Here is a 21,991-nt window from a genome sequence, read left to right on the forward strand (position 1 = left end):
GTTCATAGAAAACCTTACTTGTTTCAAGACATTTTCGTATGTTCAGCTTGACTTTAAACATGTTCACTTGCTTTCGCGCAGCTTCTGTTTCTTTCATATGAAAAACAAAACTGGGTAACTGGGCATAAGCAGCACTTGGGACAGCACCATTAGAACTTTGCATCTCTCTGCTTGAATTTGCTGTTGAGGAACTGGGGCCACGGGGCTTGAAACCCGGACCCGGAGGAAAGCAGTAAGCTCGGGCTTGTCATTACCACGCCTCCCCACAAGGTGGCCCTCTCGGCGCTAGGCATTCTGGTGTTTTCTTAAAATAGTCCAATGGTCAAAAATCACAGAATTTCAAAGTCCCTTCAAATACAAAAAAGGTACTTTAATCATATTAGTCCTCTTACCAGACTGGCTTAAAATTTAATAGGTTCTTCTAGAAGTGATTTGATATTCTCAAAATCGCCAAGATTTTTTAAAAAATGCTTTAAATTCCTTAAAGACAATTCTTTAATGGCTTAATAGTGTTATTTTAGTAATCATATTTTGTTTTGTGAAAATAAGAATAACTTGTAAAATCAAAGCACAAAAACCTCATACTAGTAGTGAAAAATTCTGAAAATTCAGATACTGTGATTACTATTGAATAAGAGGTTTTTCCCCCAAAGTCTTTATACTCTTAAGTATATAAAGCTCTTCCACATTTATGAAACATGTAAATTTATAAACATGTATATCTTCAGTATCATGTAATTTACGAATTTTCAATTTTTTTCCCTCCAACGAAGTATGATGGGGGTTCGAGGTGCCCAGTCGCACTCCAGGTAATGCAGAATACGTGCACCCCAAGTTTTAGTTTTTCTCTTAACTGCCACAAGACCCGAAAAGAACATGAAATATGGAAATGCAGTTTAGCGAGGCTTTTATGGTGAATGAAAATGCAGTGGTGTAAGTTAGATGTTATTGCTAAAGAGTTTGCTCACGGTGGAAGCATCCTCTGCTCTTACGAGATCTTAGAATCCTCTAGTCTGGGCCAACAACACCCTCCTTTGGGCTTCCTGCACTTTCTCTTCATTTCTAACTTTCTCGCTAGTTGCAGGATGTTAGTTGGGAAAAGAACCTGAACGCGTCCCATCCACGAGGCCACCTGTCGCCGGGGGCCTCGCCATCGCACCGCGGGTCCAAGCAATCCCGACCCTCTGCTGCGGGGCCGGGGCTCCCGGAAAGCCGGCACTTTCTCCACCTTAGTGCGTGGAGCAGCTCTGCGGGGGACACTGGGAGCTCGGTTTTCCATATTTGCTCCAATTCATATTTAAAACTGAATAAAACATAAAAGAGGGAGCAGCTAATATATGGCTTCAAACAGAAAAAGAGCTGGAGATGGCCCCCGGAGCAGGACGAGCTGGCGCGCACCCGCAGGGACGCCTGGCTGAAGGAGCTGCCTTTCCGCCCGCAGGCGTGCGGGGACCGTCTCGGTTCAGGGACGAGGACACCCCCGCGGCCCGGAGGAGTCAAGGGGCCGACGAGGGCCACGCGGCAGTAAGGGATGCCGGCGTGTGTCCGCCGTGCGGCCACGGCCAGTCCAGCTAGCGGGGTCTGGCCGGCGGGAGCGGCCACGGTCCTTTAGGAGGCAGCACCACCCCACGGGTCCAGCCGCTTCTGTGGCGCCCGACCCCACCGTCCGAGAGCAGGCCGGGGAAGGTGCGGCGAGCCGGGCGGCCAGGTGTGGCCGGGACGCCGGCGGCTCCCTGTGCTGGGACGGCCCACGCCCGGCCCCGTCTTGCGTCTGCCGCCAGCGGCGTGGCGTGGGCATCGGGCTCGCGGGCCTTCCTGCGGGGACCCGGCCCCTGGCTGCTCTGCCGGCCCTGAGGAGCCGCGTCCCGGGCACTGGGAGGGGCGGGCTCCCCGGGCAGGGCGAAAAGAACCTTCAGGGGCATTGAGGGAACGTGTCCCCTTTGTGCCAAGGTGAATTTTTACCTTCGTGCCAAGGCAAACGCCTTTTCCTTCTCCCTGCACAGCCTCTGAGCTGCCGTCTCGTGGGGGGGCTGTCGATCGTGTCTGCGAACGTGAACTGAAACATGCCCTGGGAGAGGCCGCTGTTTCCATCTTGATAGAATTTTTCAACAAGTTGCTTCTCAGTTGGTTACTCACGGGCACGGTGACTCGGAAGGGTAGTGACTGTGCAGGGCGCGACCACATGCCCCCGTCTGCGAAACCCCCAAAGCCAGAACCCCCGCGTGTGCTGGGGCTGAGAGCTTACACCCAGACTTGCCTCCTGGCCCTGCTCCGCCACGGCCTCGTCACAAGCCAAGAAAGTGCAAGGCCCGGGCGGATGTCCTGCAGTCAGTCATCATTTAATCAAAGGACAAATTAACAGGAATCAAAATGCTGCAGCTGTATTTGTTAGACATTATATAAAAAAAGAGAAAGTATAATACAGGAAATCATTTCGTGTAACGTGAACTTAAAGGGTTTTCAAATTAACTGTGATCAGAATAAAAATGTCTTTTCAACGTGACCCTGCGTCCCTGCCCTCGCGTGGAGGCCTGGAGGGCCGCGGGGCCCCTCGGCGGGGACGCCCCGACACCCACCAGGGCGGGCGCGCGGCCCCGTGGGAGTCCCCGGGCCGCCGCCGCCGCGCCCGGAGGGGGGGCGTCCTCTGGCTTCTCCGCGTGGGCCCCGAGATGTCACCTGGGGGTGGGACCTGCTCCTCTCGCACACGGCAGGTCGTCTTGAGCTGAACTTCAGGAAAGTTCCCTGATGAGTGTTCAGTGTTGGTATCAAAAATTAAACACAAATTCTTCTCAGAAGAAAATCGCTATGGCCTGTGGAACCTGGAAAGCACAAGAGACAGCGGCTGCGGCGACGGTGCCTGCGGGCGGGGCCGCGCCCACACGCAAACTGCTCGCCGCTGAGAGGCTGCCGAGGGGCGCGACGTGGCAGGCGGAAGGTGGCCCTGCCGGGGTTAAAGCCTCGGGGGGCTCCCCCGTGGGGCCCCTCTCGACCCCAACCTGCCGACCACCCAAGCCCGCCCGGAGCCCGGTGCGGAGGCGGGAGCCCCGGACCGACCCGGGACCCGGGCGAGGAGCCAGGCCGCCCGGCCCCCGCGAGGCCCGGGGGGGGTCTGGGAGTCAGTGAGGGGACGACGGGAGGCCCCGGCGAGGGGACTGCGCTGGGTTACACGTTAGAGCCAAAGCGTTCCGAGCTGTGGAAGCTGACGCGACCTGGCCCACTGGGGGGCGAGAACCTATCGCTGCCCCGAGGGCCACGTTTCGGGATCACTCTTGGAATTGAGTCTCCTCAGGAGGCTGCCGGGCTCGGAGGCGGCGCAGGGAGGGCCCTGGGCGAGCCGCGGGGTGGAGTCGGGCGCCCCGCGCGGAGTGGGGGGCTCCCGGCCGTTGCGGACAGCGCTGGCCTCACGAGGCATTTTGGACGTTGGACCCGAGCTCGCTCCCTTCCCGAGTGACGGGACACCCCTACAGCGCATGACCCCGTCCTGCCCGCACTTTGCCGTCGGGGGGGGGGGGGGGACCTTCCAAGCTCCCTCTCCCCGCTGATGCGCCCCCGAAGCTGCGCAGGGAGCTGCTCTCTGCTCACGGCCCTCTGGGCCCGCGGAGCCGGCCTTTTACGTGACAGCTGTGGAGGCCGCGGTGCAAACGGCCCTCCGTGCTAGGCCGGGCGCCGGCACCGACAGGGCGTCCCCTGCTTCCTGAGCTTGAGCACCTCGGGGCCTAGCGAGCCGTGAGGAAGGACGGCCGCTTTGGGCCGCCACCACCGTCCCTCCCGTGAGGCCGGGTGCGTGAGGGTGTCAAGCGGCCACTCCTCGTGGGCCCTGCCAGGGCCCCTGAGCAGAGACATGTGGCCCCACTCCGCGCCAGCAAGCCCGCGTGGGCTCCGGGGCAGCTGAGACCCTGGCGCCGGGACAGGCTGTCTCTGGGGACAGAAGGGCTGCGGCATCCCCCAGAGGCAGCTCGCGAGGACGGGCCTCCTGCGCCTCATTCACCCCGCGTTCCTGGGGGCACAGGCATGCAGTGGGCACGCGGGCACAGTGGGGACCCAAACAGCTGCTGAGGAAACAAATGTGCTGAGCTATGGGGGAGCTTTGGGGGGAGCATTGGCTTGTGAGATGCGGAGGTTTAAGTGACCTCCAGTCCACTTAACCCAGGTTTCAGGTTTAAGTGAGAGAGAATGTGAGGTCGAGAGGGACAGACTGCAGCGCGATCCTAGACGTGGACTCAGGAAGGTCTAGAAACGCGGCAAGCTCTGAGCATCACAGAAGCTAAATGCACGGCCCGGGGCACGGAGGCGGGTTTCCGTAAATCAGCATCAGCCGCACACACAGCCCAGGGGGGCCGCGCCAGGGCTCCCGGGAGGCGCCGCCAGCACAGTGCTCCGCGGAGGCGACGGCGCCGGCCTGAACACGGAGCTCTGCTGGCGCTTTTCTGGCCTAAAGACCCGGTTGGTGGTGGGAAACAGACTGAACTCTGACCTTGTCAAGTGCTTGCTGGACGCGTGCACCTCCATCTCGTTACTTTTGTATTCATTGAGCTCCTTGCGGATGGCCGCCTGGAATTTTAATAAACACGTTGTTTTCCACGACATCAGCAACAGCGCGCAGGTGCGACATGGGGGGAACCTCCGGGGAACCACCGTTCCCGACAACTGCTGACTCCCGGGTTTTGGCTGCACTAAGAGCCCCTCCCCGGCGCAGAGTAAACGGCATCACAGGCTCCTGCAGAGTTCAGTCGAGACTTTCAGGGGAGTGGCACCCCCCACTCGAACAGGTCTGCCCAGAGACGCGCCCCCCGCCACCATCATCACCCCCGAGCACGCACATGCGGGTCACCGTCGAGCTGGTCCAGCCGCGCACCTGCACCCCCAGGTACACCACCTGCCCGGGGCCGCTCCTCTCCCTCACACTCGGCACACGAAGAGTGAGGACACGGCAACGCCAGCCCGCTTATGGGCGACCGGATGTCCAGCTCCTCTTTCTGGAGAATTTGAGAGCCCAGAAAGTCACCAGAGGCAGGACCGTATGGCATGGAACTCCGCAGAGAGACCCCTGGGGTTACACCCTGCCGGGCAGTAACATCCAACCATGGATGAGATCCAACTGACCATGGACAAGACCCGACTGACTGTGGACGAGACCTGACCGGAGCAACCATGGACAGGACCTGACCTGACCCAACTGACCGAGAACAAGAACTGACCGACCGTGGACGAGACCTGACCGGACCGACCGTGGACAGGACCTGACCTGACCCGACTGACTGAGAACGAGAACCGACCAACCGTGGACAAGACCCGACTGACTGTGGACGAGACCTGACAGAACGTGGATGAGATCTGACTGGACAGACTGTGGACGAGACCCGACCGACCATGGTCGAGACCTGACCCGACTGACCGAGAACGAGAACCAACCAACCATGGACAAGACCTGACCAGGCCAACCGTGGACAGGACCTGACCCGAACGACCAAGAACAAGAACTGACCGACTGTGGACAAGATCCGACTGACCGTGGACAGGACCTGCCCCGACCCAACTGACCGAGAACAAGAACCGACCGTGGACAAGACCCGACTGACTGTGGACGAGACCTGACAGATCGTGGACGAGACCCGACCCGACTGAGAACGAGAACCAACCGACCATGGACAAGACCTGACCAGGCCAACTGTGGACAGGACCTGACCCAAATGACCAAGAACGAGAACTGACCGACCGTGGACAAGACCCGACTGACCGTGGGCGAGACCTGACCCCACCAGAGCTCTCCAAGCCGAGCACTCAGAGGTGCGCGGATCCTCCCCCGGGACTGCCTGGTGGCCGCGTGGCCCTGCAGCTGGTCCAGTAGGACGCAGAGTAGCCGCACAGGGAAGCCTGGGCCCACCCCCCGCTCTCTCCCTGCCTCTCCAGCCCCCCAGGTCTGACCCTCTCCTCCCGGCAGCCCTGTGGCTCCTGCGCCTGAGCCCCGACATCGCGTCTCTGTGCTGCTGGCTTGAGCCCCGGGGCACTCGGCTCCCGCATCCGCACACCCGGGGCAGGATCCCCGCTGAGGGCGTCTGCCCCGCACACAGAGAGGCCCAGCAGGTCCCTGGTCTCCGCGACAGATGCCAGCGACACCCCAGTCGCCCCAACCACAAACGTCTCCAGACAGTGCCAAGGTCCTGCCACGAAGCAGCTGCCCACTGGCCAAACCTCAGCCTCACGCTGAGCCGATCACCCGACCAGGCCAGCCCCCGGCAGGCGCCCCCGCTCTGCCCGGCTGCCGTCCGCCCCGGCGCGCCAGTACCTTGTCTGCCGCCGACAGCCTGGTCCAGGGCTTGTCCGCCCGCCGGTCGTAGTCCTGCGCCTTGGCCACTTCCACGTAGTCGCTGAATCGGATCAGGATCTTCCTGTCTCTGAGCTCATCCACGGTGGGTCTCTGGTTGAGCTGAAACAGAAGGGCTTGGGGTGAGGACAAGGCGCGTCTCCGCCAGCGCAGGTGGGCTCCGCGGCCCGAGACGGCCAGACACGCTCGCAGGGGCCAGAGGCTGGCGTCTCCCGGCCCCCCGCGCTCGCGGCTTCGGGGCTCACACCCCCGGCCCACACAGCCCAGCGCAGGCGCCAGGAAGGGGCGCAGAGCAGCGGCTGCGGCTTCTCCATCGTCACCACGTGGGCTTCACCGAAGGAGCAGCTGCCGGGGAGGCCGTGTGCCCCGGCGGGCTCAGGGAGGCTGGCGCATCCCCACAGCTCCAAGCGGGACAGGCTTTGCGGATGACCAGGAGGAGCCGGCGGAGAAGGGGCACCACCACAGCCCCCGGGGTGCAGGCAGGGCAGCTTATGGACGCGCCCCTGAGCAGGCCAGAGGGAAGTTTAACGACTCGCGTCCCGACGCGCAAACCCTGGAGGCTGATACAGTCTCTGCGCTGGAAGCCGCGAGGGCAGCTGAAGGGGGCCCTGGGCCCCCAGATCCAGGGACTCTTCCCAGGCAGCCTGGGGGGATCCAAGTCAATGAGGAGACTGCCTGGTCCACCCCGGCTTCCGGGCAGCCCAGGGCTGGGCAGGGCCAGGCCCTCTTGCCAGCGCCCTTCCGAGGCCTGGCAGTGCCGTGCACTCTCCCTGAGCCCGGTGAGGGCCCAGCACGCCCTGTGGGTCGCGGCGATGGCAGCGCCGTCCGCACGGCCGCCCGAGGGCTGTGGGAGCCCCCCAACCCCCCCCCCCCCAGGAAGCCATGCCTAAGTGACAAGGGGCGGTACCTTCCGCGTCAACCTCTGCTTGATTTCTCGTCGTTCTTCCTGCTCGGTCTGGTCGTTCCTCTCTGTCAACGATCAGAACAGAAAACCAAGCAGGTGAGGCGTCCTGCCTGACCGCGGGTGGGCCCGTTGCCGCACGCGTGGCCCGGGGGGCTTGGCCGCCCCAGCCTGGGTCTCGGAGCCCTTGGCTCCAGTCGGGGCGGGAGCACGGCAGGAGGACGAGGAGCAGGTCTCTCCCTGCGCCCCTCGTGCTCCCCGGGTCGGGCGACCTGCCTCGCTCACACCTCATCTTCACCCACACCTCACGCTTGCTCACACTTCACGCTCACTCACACTTCACGCTCGCGCACACCTCACGCCGGGACAGATGGGCCAAGTGGCTCCGGGCGCATGTGGGTCCGCCTAGTAACAGGTGGTCACTGCACGCGCCCAGGCCACCCCACGCGCAAAGGGGCACCCCCTTCCCACCCCTGCATCACCTGCTCCCGGGGCCGACGCGCAGTGTGTCCGGGAGGGAAGCGCACCAGAGCCCTCACCCCAGCCCGCGGCGCCCCGACACCCCGCCGCTCCACCTGCCCGGGGCGGGGGACAGCAGCGGAGGCCCGGAGGCCCGGCAGGTGCAGCCCTGGGGTGCGGAGATGGCTGCGCTGTTTCTGGCAGGCTCTGTGGCTTCATAAAGCCCCTGACCTGACGGGGTCCCGCCCGCGCCCCGGCCCCGACAGGGAAACCGCTCGCCGGCATGAGGCCGCGTTCTCTGCTCTATTGCGGGCGTCACTGCAAGTGCCCGAGTGTGGGTCACACGCAGCCGCTGTGATTCCACGTTTGTTTTAAGAAGGAAGATTCGCTTGGCACCGGGCCTCTGAGGAGAGAAGCCGCCGTTTCAGGCGCCGACGAGAAACCCGACGATACCGTGAGAGAAACCGACGACGGCAGCTAAGGCCGGCCCCGGGGAATTTAAGGGATGAATGAAAGGCTCGGTCACGTTTCTAAAAACGGGCCACGGGCCGTCCCAAGAACAGCCTCCACGTGAGCGAAAAGCCGAAACAAACCCAGACCTTTCCTTTTTTAAACCGTCGACGATGTCGGCATCCTTCGCGACCGGCGCTGCAGGTTCGGGAAGCCGATCTTTGAAGGGGTCCGGGGCCTGGGACACCGCCTCCAAGAAGTCCTTCCTGATTGCCTAAGCCCAGGGTTCTCTCCAAGCCTGACTCAGCCATGGCCGCGGGGGTCCCTTCTCCCCAGGCCCAGAGCCCTGTGCCTTGTGCAAAACAAGGGGTCTCCGATCACATCTTCCAGGAATAGCGCCAGGGGCTGGGCACTCGCGAGGGGTCTGGAGAGGAGAAGGGTCTTCTTGCTGCTGAAGCAGCGTGAGCACATGGACACGGGGGCCGGGCCAGCGGGGTGCCCCTCAGCGCCAGCCGCTCGCACGTCTCCCTGGCCGGGCTGCCACCTCGCCCCGGGCCTTCCTTCCCCGACGGCGCCGCAGGGACAGCAGAGCAGCCTCAGGACCGCATGGGGAGGGCGGAGGGGAGACGTCCCAAGCGTCCTGCACACCCGCACCCCAGCCACGGGCTCCCCGCCAAAGGGCGCCGTGCTGTTGAGAGCGCCGCCTGCCGGTCAGGCCCGCGGAGGGCTGGGCCGCAGGTGCCCCAGGACGCCCAGACGCCCAGGACAGAGGCGCCGCCACCCGCCACACACTTGGCGCTTGAGAAGCCTCCGCGCCACGGCCCACCTGACGGCCCGGCGGCCACGCGGCCGGCCCAGGCACTGCCGTCCCGTCCCCCCGGGAAGCGCATGCGGTCACGGTCTCCTCCGGCCACCGCTCGCCAGCGCCGCTCCCCAGACCCCGTCCTACCCTCAGCCTGTAATTTCACCTGCTGAGACTGAGCCGCTAAAGCCGCAGTGGGGGCCCCTGGGGGCAGGGGGTCCCCACCCCGTGAGCCGTCCACGGCCTCCGGGCAGCGGCGACCTAGAGGAGGCAACTGAGGGGGTGGACGCTGAGCACGTGGGTCCCCGGGAATGGACACGATCGGCCCCCGGTTCAAGCACCCCCTGGGGCTTGTCCCCCCCACCGGGCCTTATTCCCCCCGGACCCCGCCTGCTCGGACACAGGCCCCGCGCGCGCTCGCCTCGGCTGAAACGTGAGCCGAGTTCTCAGCCTCAGGCGCGGCCGGGCGGCCGCCTCACAGGAGGGGACCCTCTCGGCAGCCCGTGAAGGACAAGAGCGCGTGGACCCGACGGCTCCCACTCCCGGCAGCCCGAGCCCGGCTGGGCCAGGCACCCTGCAGGCACGTCCTGAGGAAGGGGGCGCCCTCCTGTCCACTGTGCTCGCCCAGAAAGCAGGGACTGAGAACTGCGAAGCCCTGGGCCGCGGAAGGCAGTGACTTCAGAGAGTGAAAAGCCAACAACTAAAACCAGCTGCCCAGACAGAGCTCGGGAAACACTCATGGAGGTTTCAGCCCCGGAATCATCAGTGAGACACAAGGGGTGCTCTGTGTTGGGGGTGCCCTCGTTCAACAGAGAGCCACACCCCCAACTCCCTGCACAGGGAGGTGTTGGGGGGTCCCCCGCCCTCGAGCAGCTGCCGCAGAGGTGCCACAGGCCCAGGCAGGGGCCCCCAGCTGGGATGGGGACGGCTACCTGGGGCCTGTGCCGTGACCCGCCCCCCCACACCTGCTGGAGGCCCAGGGACACCCGCTGCGCCGGACACGCAGATGCCCCAGGCCCTGGACCCACTTCCCTTAGTTCTCGGGGCTCAAGGATCAATTTCCCTGGCGGGCACACACGGCGGGCGGTGCCAGCGAGCCTGCTTTTTCACGTCAAAAGAGGCGATTTCTGGGGGCATCAACTTTCCTTTGGGGGGTCACCCTCAGAACTCCTCAGCTGCCCTGACTCTCGGGGAGCAGGGAGGCTTGGGCAGAGGGAGCAAGGGGGACCTGCATTCCCGCCACAGTCCCACGCGCAGGAGACGGAGGACGGGGGGCGTGGGGGACACGGGGGACGGGGCACTCACGTTTCAAGATATTCCTCCTCTCCAGCTCCTCCACCGCAGGTCTCTGGCTGAGCCGTCTGCGGAAAAACACCAGGATCACATTCTGCACCATGGCCGCGGGGCTGCACACGCGGGTCCGGGTCACGCTGGGAACCCAGAGATCGCCCCCCCCACCCCAGCGAGGGGTCCTCGGGCGGATCCTTCCCCAGCACCACCGAGTCACGCCCGCAGGCTGGAGCAGAGCAGCCTCAGTCCTGGAGCTGCTGGGGGGTCCGTCCTGGTCCCCGGGGGCTTGTGCCCGCCTCCATGGCTCAGCCCCGCCGCAGGGTCCACCCCTCGGTAGGCTGTGCCCCCGGGGGGATGTCAGCACGCAGGGTCCCCGATGGCAGAATCCGTCTCCTGCCCCCAGCCCAGCGGGATGGGCAGCGCCTGGCCACAGCCTCCTGCCTGCAGGGCAGGCACCTGCTGGGCGCCAGCAGAGGGGAGTGGAGCGGAGCCCCGCCTCTCTCTGGGGCTCGGAGGGAGCCGCTCAAGACAGGGATCTCCCCAGAGCCAGCGCCCCCGCCTCCGCACCCAGCAGGAGCCCCGCGGTTCCTTCCTTTCAAAGGGCTTCTCCAGACAGAGCAGGATGCGCGGGATGCAAATACACACACGGATAAAAGGCTTGTCAGAGGGGCGGGCGCAACCAGCCCCAATTATGTTCTCAGCAAATGATGCCCCTGGGCGCCCAGCCAGCACCTTCCCCCTCCCAGTCCCGCGGCTCCTGCCGGGACAACCGGGCCCAGCGCTTCAATGCCCGGGACCCGGGGCCCTGACACTGGCCCGGTGAAGGCGCTGCCCCCAGAAAGGCTCGTCTGGTACTTATACCCGTCCCAGCACAGAGCCGGTCTGGCCTCCGCGCTCCCTCCAGGCTGCCCCGGGGCTCCTGGCTGGCCCCCCACCCTCCCACATCTGGGAGACCTGAACCCGCCCCTGGCAGCTCCAGGCCTGGACCCCTGGGGCACCGATCTGTCCCCAGCATGTCCCCAGGTGACGTTCCTGGTCAAAATGCCCACAGGCCACGCGGCCACTCACTCAGGCAAGGACTGTGGGAAGTGCTGGGACAGCGCCCAGCCCGGGAAGGGGTGGCAGCACCCGGGAGGCTCACAGCCGGGGAGGAGGCAGACAAGCCTTGGGGATGACCCCAGAGCGAGGCTGACCGGCTCCTGCACCACCTGCGGAGCCAGCCGGGGCATTTGGCGCATTTCCTTCTGCTCTATGTTTACAGATTCTCTTCCAGTGAACTTTTCAGCTTTTATTCATTTGTTAGTTGTTCATGTAGCTCTACATCTGGGGACCTCACGCCTCCACACGCGCACAAGGCTCCTTCCACCAGGGCAGGAGCCGCGCCCCATCCCCTCTCGGTGGCCTCTGGGAGCCGCCCTGGGCAGAGTCCCGCTGACTCCCGCTGGCTGGGCGTCCTCTTAGCTCTTCCCGCCCCACAGGTAAACCCATGTGGCCTCCGACTGACTCATTTTGCTGAGCGTCACCTCCAGATGCACCCATTTTGTGCCAAAAGGTACAATGCCATCTTTTTAACCGCTGAGTAGTATTCCACTGTGTGTGTGGCACAGTCTCCTCCTACAGCATCTGCCCATGGGCACCAGGTCGCTGCCATGACCTACTGGGTCTGCTGAGACCTGAGGGGAGGAGGGGTCGGCCATGGGGAGATGCCACCTCTGTCCCCGTGCTGGACAGGAGGCGAGGCCAGGCGGCTTCCCATTAGGGATGCAGTGGGCAGTGCCGGCAGGCAGCTCTCGGGGAAGTCCAAGTGGTCTTGGGGCGGGGCGAGTGGGGTGGGCGCTGCAGCACCAGGGAGCAGGGCTGGGGAGATTATGGGGCTGGCGGACACCTGAGGGACCTCCACTGCGGGCTGGGGCAGCGGCAGCCAGGCCTCAGCGCCGGGTCCACGTGCCTGCCCATCGGGGGAGGCCCCGCCCCCTGCCAGCCCCACTCAGGCCCCAGGGGGTGGTGTCCATGCACATCCTTGGTGGCAGGAGAGGCCCTGTGGGTGGTGCCGCCTGTAGGGGCCGAGGGCCACGTCCCTGCTGCGGGTTGGCAGGAGGAGAGAGGCCGGCTTCCTTGGGCCGCCTCCAGCCCCAGGTCTTGCCCACACCCTGTCCACACAGATCTGAGGGCACAGCCTCTCCTCCGTGCCCCTCCTCCGAGCCTCCTCGGACCAGCCGGTCACTGAGTGTCTCGGACACGCTCACCTGGACACGAGGACACGGACACGAGCTCACGTGGGCGTGCTCCCTCCCACCCACGGCAGCCACTGGACACACTCGGCCCACACGGCTGCCCCCACACACCCTCCCTCGCACAGGCAGAGCTAAGCCTTGGCTGCCGGCAGGGGGCGCCCGCAGGGACGCAGGGCTGAGGCCAAACGGACTGGAGGGCGGGCTGGGGGCAGAGCCCCGACGGTGCGGGATGCTGTGCTCCCCCCGACCTGTGGCCCCCAGAGTGAGCTGAGCCGGCCGGGGGCCAGCTCCACCCTCCCCGCGTGTCCTCACCCAGCAACCCGCGCAGGGCCGGGCACTAAGGCGATCGTGTCCAGGCCTCACCTGGGGCGGGGTCTGGCCGCCACGCACAGGCCTGCAGCTCGGCCCAGGCGGGAGACGCCCAGACACGCCGGCCGAGGGGCTCCTCTCAGCCAGGCAGCCCGGAGGCCGGGAGCGGTGACCCCCCCCGCCTGTCGAAGCTGTTCCCAAAGGAGAAAGGCAGGCGGGAGAGAGGCTGCCGCGCGAGCGAGGTCGACGGACGCAGCGTGTGGCAGACGAGACGGAAACAGCCTGTGTGCATGTGTGCGCGTGTGTATGTGTGTGCACACGTGTGCCCGTGTGTGCAGGGCCCTGGACCCCCGGCCTGGGGTGCGAGTGGGGCAGGGGAGCCAGAGGTGCGGACGGTGACATCGCCAGGGAGCCCCCGGCGGGCAGGGCTGGACCCCCCACCCCTCTGGCACCCGCCGCTCCAGGCAGGGGCTCTCGGGGGTCCAGCGCTCCAGGCCCGGTCCACCGTCCCGCGAATGCCACCTGCTCCGCCCTGGGCAGGGAATCCTTGAGGGAGGCTCGTGGGCCACCGATGCACCGACAGGGAGCCCCACAGCCTGGCTCCTGACCTGGTCCCCGCCCCCCCTCGCCCCCCCCCCGCCCCCCGCCTCCTCCCACCTTGCCTGCCTCTGCCCCTGACTGTTCATGCTGCCCCCTCTGTCTACAAGGCTGGGCCCCGGAGCTCCCCGGGGGTCACCGTCAGTGTTTCCTCCTCCGGGAAGCCCACCCAGACTGCTGCAGCGAGCAGCCAGCATCTCCCAGCGGCAGCCGCTCTCACCGACACTTTCTGACCCGTCTCGTGCCCCACCCCCTTGGCCCGAATTTAATGTGCACTTGATTCTCTGCCCAGCGCCACCAGCTCTTCGTGAACATCCTGGTGGGAAGGACCTCAGAGGCGGAGCCCGGAGCCGCGTGCTCCGGGACTAGGACGTGGCCTGGTCCACTGGGGGGGGTGCAAAGGGAGGCCGGGGAGGGGTTAGAGAGCGGGAGGAAGGCGCAAAGGCAGGCAGAAGACAGCAGCACCCACACCCAGGGCCACGCCAGCGGGGTCCCGGCTCCGGCCCCATGGCCCGTGCGAGCCTCCACCATCTGCCCCGGCCCCGTTCTCTGGCGCCTGGGGGCCACAGCGTCCTGCTCGCTGACCAGGATGGCACCACCAAGGGGCACTCTTGACGGTCTCCCCTTGCCCCCCCCCTGCAGCTGAGCGCGCTGCCGTCCTCCTGCAAAGCCAGAGCCACTGACCGTCCGGGCGCCGCACCTGCAGGCCGGCACCCTGTTCCCTGGGCGGCGCCCGCCCCCGCGCGCTGTTCTGTATTGAGGTAATTTAATTACACTTTATGCACGTTGATTGAATGACTTACAGGGATATAAAAAGAAAATGCTATTTCCATGAAAGCCGAGAAGAATGCTTTGGAGTCAGCAAAGACAAATGCTACTACGCCGGGAGGCTCTGCCCTCGGCGCTTCCGCCTGCTGCAAACTCCCCCCTTCTGGGAGAAACCCACACGGGAACACGCAGCAGCACGGCTATGTCTGCGTCACACGAGAAAGGATCCTCAATGAAGGGCCTTGATCCTGCCTCAAAAAGGAACCAAAGATAGACTCGAGCAGTTGGGGTGAAAGGTGCTCAGCGCACAAGGGAATGGGGCTCATGGTTCTCCAAGGGCTCGGCCCAGGGCCCCGGCGCCCACGCGGCCACTCCCGAGCAGCCAGGGGCCCTGAGGAGCGGGCAGCAGGATCTGTCCACGCCGCCCTGGGCCCTGCTCAGTGTTCCTGTCTCCTTCACCTTCCCGGTGCCCTGCTGCAGCCCAGAGCTGGGTGGTCAGGAAGGTGGGTGACTGTCAATAGTCAGGTGCACTCTGCGCGCCCACAGGGGCACCGCACCCGCCTCCCCACCAGCTTTAGAAATCCCTGCTGCGTAAGAGGCAGGTGTTGCTCGTCCACTCCTTCCCTTCGGCCTTCGGACTGTCTATGCAACAAAATTTGAACACCCACAGTAGCAGAGACAGTGCGTGTCTCACCAATCAACATCAGCCCCCGAAAGCTGGGACACTTGGGGTGCTCTCCTGTCTAGCTAAGCACAGGAAGAGGCTCTGACCACCGCGGAGCAGCAGACAGACACGCTGGAAGCTTCAGGCAAGCGTTTTCTCCAAGGGCTGACTCAGGTCACCTTTGGGACTCAAGTGTTATGTCTGGTGCTCTTGCAGCCATCCTGGGCCATGGAGGATCAATTGCAGCACGAGGATAGGAACTTAACAAGTGTCCATGCGCCACCTTATTGTTACACACTTACTACCACTCGCACAGGCTGTGCTGGGAGGCGGGTGAGATGGGGCAAGGCATTCTGTCCCTTTGAACTCAGCAGGCAGGCGTCGCACACCCAATGCACAGAGGCGAACAAATCCAGGGACTCGCCTAGACCCCCTCGGTCCTGAGCTCCCAGCCGGGAGACCTCGAGACCACTGCCCGCCGGCCTCCTGGGGCTGGGGAGTTGTGTTTCATTGCTCGCATTTTCTCACAAACCAACCCACGCTCTCTGTGCATCCTTGGCAGAGCCCCGGATAACTGAGGAACGCAGAGCAGCTGACTCGCAGGCCCCAGCAAAAGCCCGGCTTCTGCATTTCTCAGAACTCCAGCACAGACAGCTCGCGGGCGGCTCCAGAGAAAGCAGGCCGGGCCGTCCTGCAGCGAAGCTGTCAGCGCCATCGTTACCCCTCACAGCATCAAGCATCAGCCCTAACATTCCGTGGATTTCAAGGCTCTGGGGTGGGGGGCGCGGGGGCAGTGGCACACACCACTTTGTTTTTTCCCGGAGTGTGTGTTACGGAGGCCTGAGTGGCAGCAGCCTGTTCTGAATGCAGCGGAACAAAATGTACAAACGCTCCAAGGACAGGCTCCCCCTCACGGCGTGCCGGTGGTGACGCGCTGAGTACCAGCTCCTGACAGTCTCTCCGAGCGTCCACACCGCCCGGGGAGCGCTGGCGGCGGGTTCCCCATCACTCAGGCTGCCCGCCCAGCGCCAGGACTCCAGGCAAGTGGCACAGCAGCCATGAGAGGCAGGACACCCCTCCGTCGGCAGCCACAGGCCGCCTGGGCCAGCGCAGCCCCGCAGGTGCTGGTGACAGGTGGGCTCGCTGCTGTGGGACGTCCCCGCACAGGTGACATCCTGGCCCGAGCACCCGCCACCTCCAGCACAGCATCTGCCTCTGGACCTTCCTGCAGGTGTTTTCACGGGGAGGAACCTGGGACCTTCCACGCCACCTCCCCGCCCGCCCCGGCCCCGGGAGGAGCCGCCATGGACGCACTGCCAGGGCCGTGGGGGTCAAAGTGCCCCCCGCTACAGCCTTCAAAGCCCGTGTTTGCCCAGACCTTTCTGGATATTTCCTAACGCCTCACTGTCCACCTTGAGGGCTTTCTGCATCCTCTCTGGTGCCCACAGCCCAGCACAGGCCAGGAGCGCGTTGTGCCCAGGGCGCAGGCTGAGCCCCGACGCAGCCGGCGGGAGCCACACCTGTTTCCGCACACGCACAGCGGCCAGAGGGGAAGGGGCCCGGCCACCCCCGCCCCCACGCGCCCGGGCTGGGGTCTGACGGACCCCGAGCCCCTGCCCGGGAGGCCTCCTCTGGCGGTGGGGCCCTGGGCATGTCCCCTGCGCCAAGCCTCCCTTTCTCATCTCTGAAGTGGGGCTTCCTGGGCTCCGTGAGGACTCGGCGACCGCAGGGAAAGGAGGCGACAGGTCGGCTGAAGAGTGGGTGCTGCGGGGGGGCCTCCCCGGGGCACCCTGAACAGCAGGAGCTGGGCAGAGCCGGCCCCCTCAGCTGTGCCCAGGCTGCTGCCCCGGCCGGGGAGCGCCAAGGGGAGTGCGTGGGTCCCGGGGGCTCGTGTGTGATGCGGCGAGAGCGGGGGGCCGCCGCCTTCGGCTCCCCAGGAGAAGCCCGGAGCACCCGGAAGATAAAATATTAAGGGTCTGGAAATAAAAAAATTGAAACAAACCCCAGCTGCACTTTGGGGCTGGCAGACGCGGGTCGCCATGGCAACCGGAGGCTGCGTTACTCAGCAAGTGCGAGCAGAGCGTCTCCTCCAGGAGGCCAAGCAAAGACAAAGGACCCAATTAAAGGGCTTCTGGGGGGGGGGGGGGAAGCCAGCGGGGCCAGAGGGGAGGGGGGGCGGCTGCAGCCACCCCCAGTTCTGGGCCGCGACTCCGTTTTCACACACTGTGGCGGCGCCGGGGCTGCGAGACTCTAGTCCGAGGCTTTAAATTAGCCCCGGCCCAGCGAGAATGGGGGTCCAGGGCTGCGCTGTGCTGCCTCCTAAGCAGGGGCTGCCAGGCCCTGAGGGTCCCACACCTGCTCTCCCAGGCCTCCCTGACCCGTCCGCACACACAGTCACCCCAGCTCTTCCCAAAGTCTGAGGCGCTGGCAACAGGAGGCGCGTCCTCCTCCGGCCCCTGTGGGCTCCCCGGGCCTGGGCTTTCCCGCGGGGCCTGTGAGTGTCTGGGCCGGTCACAGAGTGCCGGGGGGTGACATGAGGGCCCCCCACCGGGGCCGGCTGGCCCAGGAATGGGTGGCGGGAGGCCGGCGAGCCCTGGCCGTGCGTGTCCAGGCGCCGGGCGGCCAGGGCGGGTGCGCAGGCCGCTCTGCTGTGCCCACGCGCTACTTACTTGGAGAGCTTCACTTCGATCTGCTGCCGGATCTCCTGCCGCTCCTCGTCTGTCCTCCGCGGGAAGATGTTCCTGTCCTCCAGCTCCTGCTTGCTCGGCCTGTTCCGCAGCTTCACTGCCAGCAGCTCCTTCTTGCACCTCCGGGGCAGGGTTCCTGGCCAGTCCCCGAGGGGGGCAACAAGGAAACCCGGTTAGCGGGGTGGGGGGGTGCGGCATCGCAGCTGCTGGACGAGGGGCTGGTGGGGGACGGGGTCAGCCCAAAGCGCCTCCACAGGGACGGTGGACAACAGGTGAGTGACCGCCCCCCCACTCAGGCCAGCATGGGCCACGCGTCCCACCCCCCGGAGAGTCCACCTGCTGCCCAGGATGGTTGTGAACAGCCCCCCTTTTTCCTTCAGGAGTGTCCAACCTTGGATCATGACTCATATAGTAGCTTCGCCCAGGGCAGATGCCCCTCACTACAGGGTCTGTGGGGCAGCCCCCTGGGGTCCGAGGCCTCTGGGGCTGCCAAGAAGTCAAGACAGAAGTTTCCAGACACGCAGGGAGGACTTTGCGGGACTTAATCACGTGCCCGAGCAGGCCCAGACCCAGAGGCCGGGAGGCTGAGCAGAGAGACAGAGGGGGACAAGTAGCCCCCACAAGCACCCCAGACTCGCCCCGTCCTGTCTTTTGATCCAGAAACCCCACTTCCAGGAGTCTGCCTCCCACACAACTGGGCGCAGCACAAGGCACATCGGAGCCACCCAGCCAGGCTCACGCGCGCACCGGACACCGCGCACGACCTGGGGCCCGGGACCTGGCCCGCCAGAGGGCGGGCGGGTGAGGGTGTGCCTGTGCCCCAGAGCCCGGGCAGCGCCCAGAACACCCAGCAAACTACAGACAAGGGAGCCGTGCAGAGAAGCCTGGCGCGTGCGGATGTCTGATGTCGCTCACATGTGCTTCTCTCTCAGAAAGGCAGCCACGGATCGCCTTAGACCTTCATTTTGGTTTTCTGTACCTGCTCCCAGCTTTTGCCATGAGCCCAGCTTTGCCTTACAGGAAGCAGCAGCTGGCAGGGGCAATGCGTGAGGGCGCAGGAGAGGAAAGACTCCGGGCAACGCCCCCGGCCGCTCACGGACGCCGTCCCCCAGCAGCAGCAGCAGGGCCCGGCAGGAGCCGCCGAGGCAGACCCCGCTCTTGACCGGAACCACGTCCAGTGAATTGAAATGGACTCAAGTCCTACACGGGAGCTCGCCGAGCCAACATAAAAAAGAAAACCTGCGTGGTCACGTCCACGGGGCTCTGCTCGCGGGTGCCCGGGGGCCTGGGGGGGAGCAGAGAGCAAGCCGCCGTCCTGCTGCCCCGTGACCCGGCGCCCCGGCCTCGGGAGGAGCAGGCCCGCGCACGGCATGCCCAGGAGCAGAGCCCGGGCTGGAGCCCAGGCTGGAGCGCTCCCGGGAGAGGTTTTCCTCCATCCAGCCCGCGGCACGCTGGACACATCCTCAGGCCACAGAGACCAGTCGCGGCCACGAGCGCGGTGCCAGGGCAGCCCTTCCTGGCCGCGGGCCGTCCTGGAGGCGGGGTTGGGGCGCCCACTTGCCGGGCAGGAGGCGGGGCACTGGCGTGGAGGAGGGGGGTGTACTGGAGGGGGTGGCAGGGCGCCCCGCCTGGCCTGTGTCCTGGAGGCAGCTCGGGAGGCAGGACTCGGCCGCCTGGACGTGCTGGGCAGCCCCACCCCCGTACTATACTTCCTAATTCTGCAATTTGCCTTTGGTTCTTTTATACCTTCTGCTTCTCGCTACACTCCCCGTCTGCTCGTTCGCTAAGATCATCTCGGCCTTTAAGGAAGGCCCCGAGCAGATTTCCCAGAACCACAGGCCTCTTCTGGGCCCCAACTGGGGCCCTCTCGCCACGACAGGCTCCTCGCCCGAGACTCAGCCCTCCTGGAGCTCGTCAGGTCCCCCACCCCGTCTGGACCAGCCCCCACACCTCCTCCAGCACCCAGCGTCAAGCCAGCCCCCCCTCTCGGGGAGAGTCTCCCCAAGTCTTGAGGAATATGCCCACGCGGTGTACCCTAGCCTGGCTGCCTGAATCTCCGCAGGGATTTCTGGGGGCCCCTGAACTGCCATCTCAGCTCATCCTCTGAGGTCGCCGCTCTGCTGGGGGGCCCTAGCTCCACGCGGTGGGGAGGCCCCCAGGCCTGCGTGGCTCACCCGGGCACCACCCCCTCCGAGGACGCCGGCCACATGGCGTCTGGTCAAGGCTGGGCGTCAGCAGGCCCTGCCGTGTCCAGGCCCCCAGAGTGCACGGGGCCCCAGCAGTGTCCTGGGGGAGGCGCCACCTCGCTGGGACGCACCCCCAGGCCAGGACTTCCCCTGCCAGCTCCCTCCCCTGGGCCTGACACACAGGGTGACTAATATTTTCTGAATTAATAACTGAGTGTGTGGCAGGAGTGGGAGGAAGAAGCAGGAGGAGGGACTGTTGTCCCTGGAGTGTTTGGAAACAGCCGGGGCCTACCAAGCGGGGCGGGCGTGGGGGAGCAGGGCCGGGGGAGCGGGGCGGGGGGTTGGGGGGAGTGGGCTGTGCTGCTGCCGCTCTGCTGTTCGGGGCCAGCTGGGCCCCAACAGGGTCACAGCCTTGGGCAAGTAGACAAGGGGGTGCATGTTACTGGTACCCGGTCGTGTGGCCGGAGCCCCACTTCAGCCGAGGGACGGGCGTCCTGTGAGCGCACCTGTGAGGACAGGTGCGTGCTCACCTCAGCGGTGGCTCTTCACAGGAGGACTCACTGGCCGCGCCTTCCACCCTCCGCCCATGTGAAATGGGGTTGAAGTAACACAAGGCCTCGGAGCTCCCCACAGGCCGGGGCCCCGGAGCCGCCCGTCCGCCTGGGCCGCGCCCGTGGGCGAGCTCTGTGGGTTAGCTGGCTTCAGAGCCGCTTCACACCAGGCGCGGCTGGGCCTCCTGCGTCGCCGCCACGCGGGACCCCCACGGGACGGCCACATCTGGAAGAAAGACCCCGCAGCTGCTGGCGGGACCACAGAGGGGCCCTCGGCCCCGCAGGAGGCGGCGTGGACGCCCCTCAAAACGTTGATGAGTAGACGGTCCACGCAGGCCGGTCGTCCCGGCTCCAGGCCTCGGACGAAGCCCAGGAAACAGCAACAAACCCCACACGCTCCTCGCGGCGCTGTTTCTCCAGAAGCAGAGAGGGATCCAGACAAGAAGGAATGGACCCGACGGGCTTCACGGAAAGTTCTGCTCCGTGGGAGGCGCGTCCAGAGGGAGACCAGCCGGGGCTGGGAGCAGACACTAGCAAGACGCCGCTGCGAGGGGCCGGCGTGGACACGCACAGGAGCCCAGCGCGGCCTCGAGGAGCACCTCCCTTTGAACAACGGGCCCGAAGCCCGAGCTGCGGCCCTTCCGGGCACGGGGCGTGACTCGGCCGTAGGAGAAACGCGTCCCCGGCCAGGAGGGGACGTGGAGGGCGGGTCACTAGGTCCGAGCAGCCCAGCTGCGGGGTGGGGGTGGCGCGTCCCGACGGCGCGGCTTCCCGGCTGCGGACACCTGGCCCCGAGAGCCCCCGGGACCGACGACCGTGCACAGAGCGGCCTGCACGACCCGGGCTCCGTTCCTTTCCCTCTGAGCGTGATGTCTGTTTTAGGACTTGGGGGGATGGTGGACAGCAACCAAAGCGCTAAAAGCGGGGGCTCGGGGGCCGCGGTCACCCTGGATGGGCCCTGGAGGCAGGTGTGCTCCCCCCATCCCCATGGGCCCCGCAGGTGGTCTCCGAGCGCAGGCAAGACCCTGACCATGAGGCCCAAACCGTGGCCACAGGAGGCCCAGAGGGGGTTGTTGTAGAGTCTCCCCTCCCCACACCCGTCCCCCCACGCAGCAGGGGCCGCCCTCGCAGCCCTCAGAGGCGTCCACACCTGCCCCCGGGCTCGCCCCGTGCCTCCTGCCCCTGGCGGAGCCTTCTCCCTTGGTCGTGGGGTGCTCTGGGGCCCCCGTGCTCCAGGCTGGGACAGAGCCTGGGTGGCTCTGAGGGACAGCGCGCCGTGGTGCGGTCCTGAGCTGGCCACTGTCACTGACCCTACTTTGGAGATGCCCACTGGGGCATCCGCCCTCCCAGCCGCGCTCTCTGCAGCACTGAGCGTGTGAGCCGAGACCCTGCTGAGCCCCACGACATCAGCGCAAGGAGCAGAAGGAAGCGAGAGCCTGTGGCCTCGAGCCCGCCCTGGAGCCGCAGCCACCAGCTCGGCTCGCCCAGCCCTGCTCTCCTCACCAGAGATGACGGAGTCGTTGAGCGCCTCCTCGTCCTGGTAGAGAAGCAGGTCGTCCTTGAGCTCGGAGTTCACAGCCACGTTCTCCTTGTTCTCCTCAGACTCTTTCCGCTTGTTCTCCGAGGCCCCGTCGGGGCTCCAGGCCTCCTCCCGCTCCTTGGCCTGCTCCATGCTGGGCGTCCGGGACAGACGGACGTCCACCCGCTTCTTCGGGGACCCTTTACTTTCCCTGCCTTGAAAACTGATCAGAAAGACAGTTCAGGCGGC

General features: G+C 65.4%; 1 protein-coding gene across 1 annotated transcript in view; it reads right to left on the reverse strand.

Annotated features, from left to right (window-relative positions):
- Positions 1-4,311: 4,311 nt before the first annotated feature.
- Positions 4,312-21,991, reverse strand: part of PHACTR3 (phosphatase and actin regulator 3) — a gene marked incomplete at both ends in the record, with an annotated part of 82,770 nt that continues 65,090 nt past the window's right edge. The window contains 6 exons of the mRNA XM_084246599.1: positions 4,312-4,551; positions 6,287-6,427; positions 7,233-7,294; positions 10,243-10,298; positions 17,469-17,622; positions 21,727-21,965. Coding sequence (XP_084102725.1) covers positions 4,312-4,551; positions 6,287-6,427; positions 7,233-7,294; positions 10,243-10,298; positions 17,469-17,622; positions 21,727-21,965 — 892 coding nt within the window. The remainder of the gene's footprint in view (positions 4,552-6,286; positions 6,428-7,232; positions 7,295-10,242; positions 10,299-17,468; positions 17,623-21,726; positions 21,966-21,991) is intronic.

The sequence above is a fragment of the Talpa europaea genome (genome assembly GCF_964194135.1).
Source record: "Talpa europaea genome assembly, chromosome: 11".
Classification (NCBI taxonomy): Eukaryota; Metazoa; Chordata; class Mammalia; order Eulipotyphla; family Talpidae; genus Talpa; species Talpa europaea.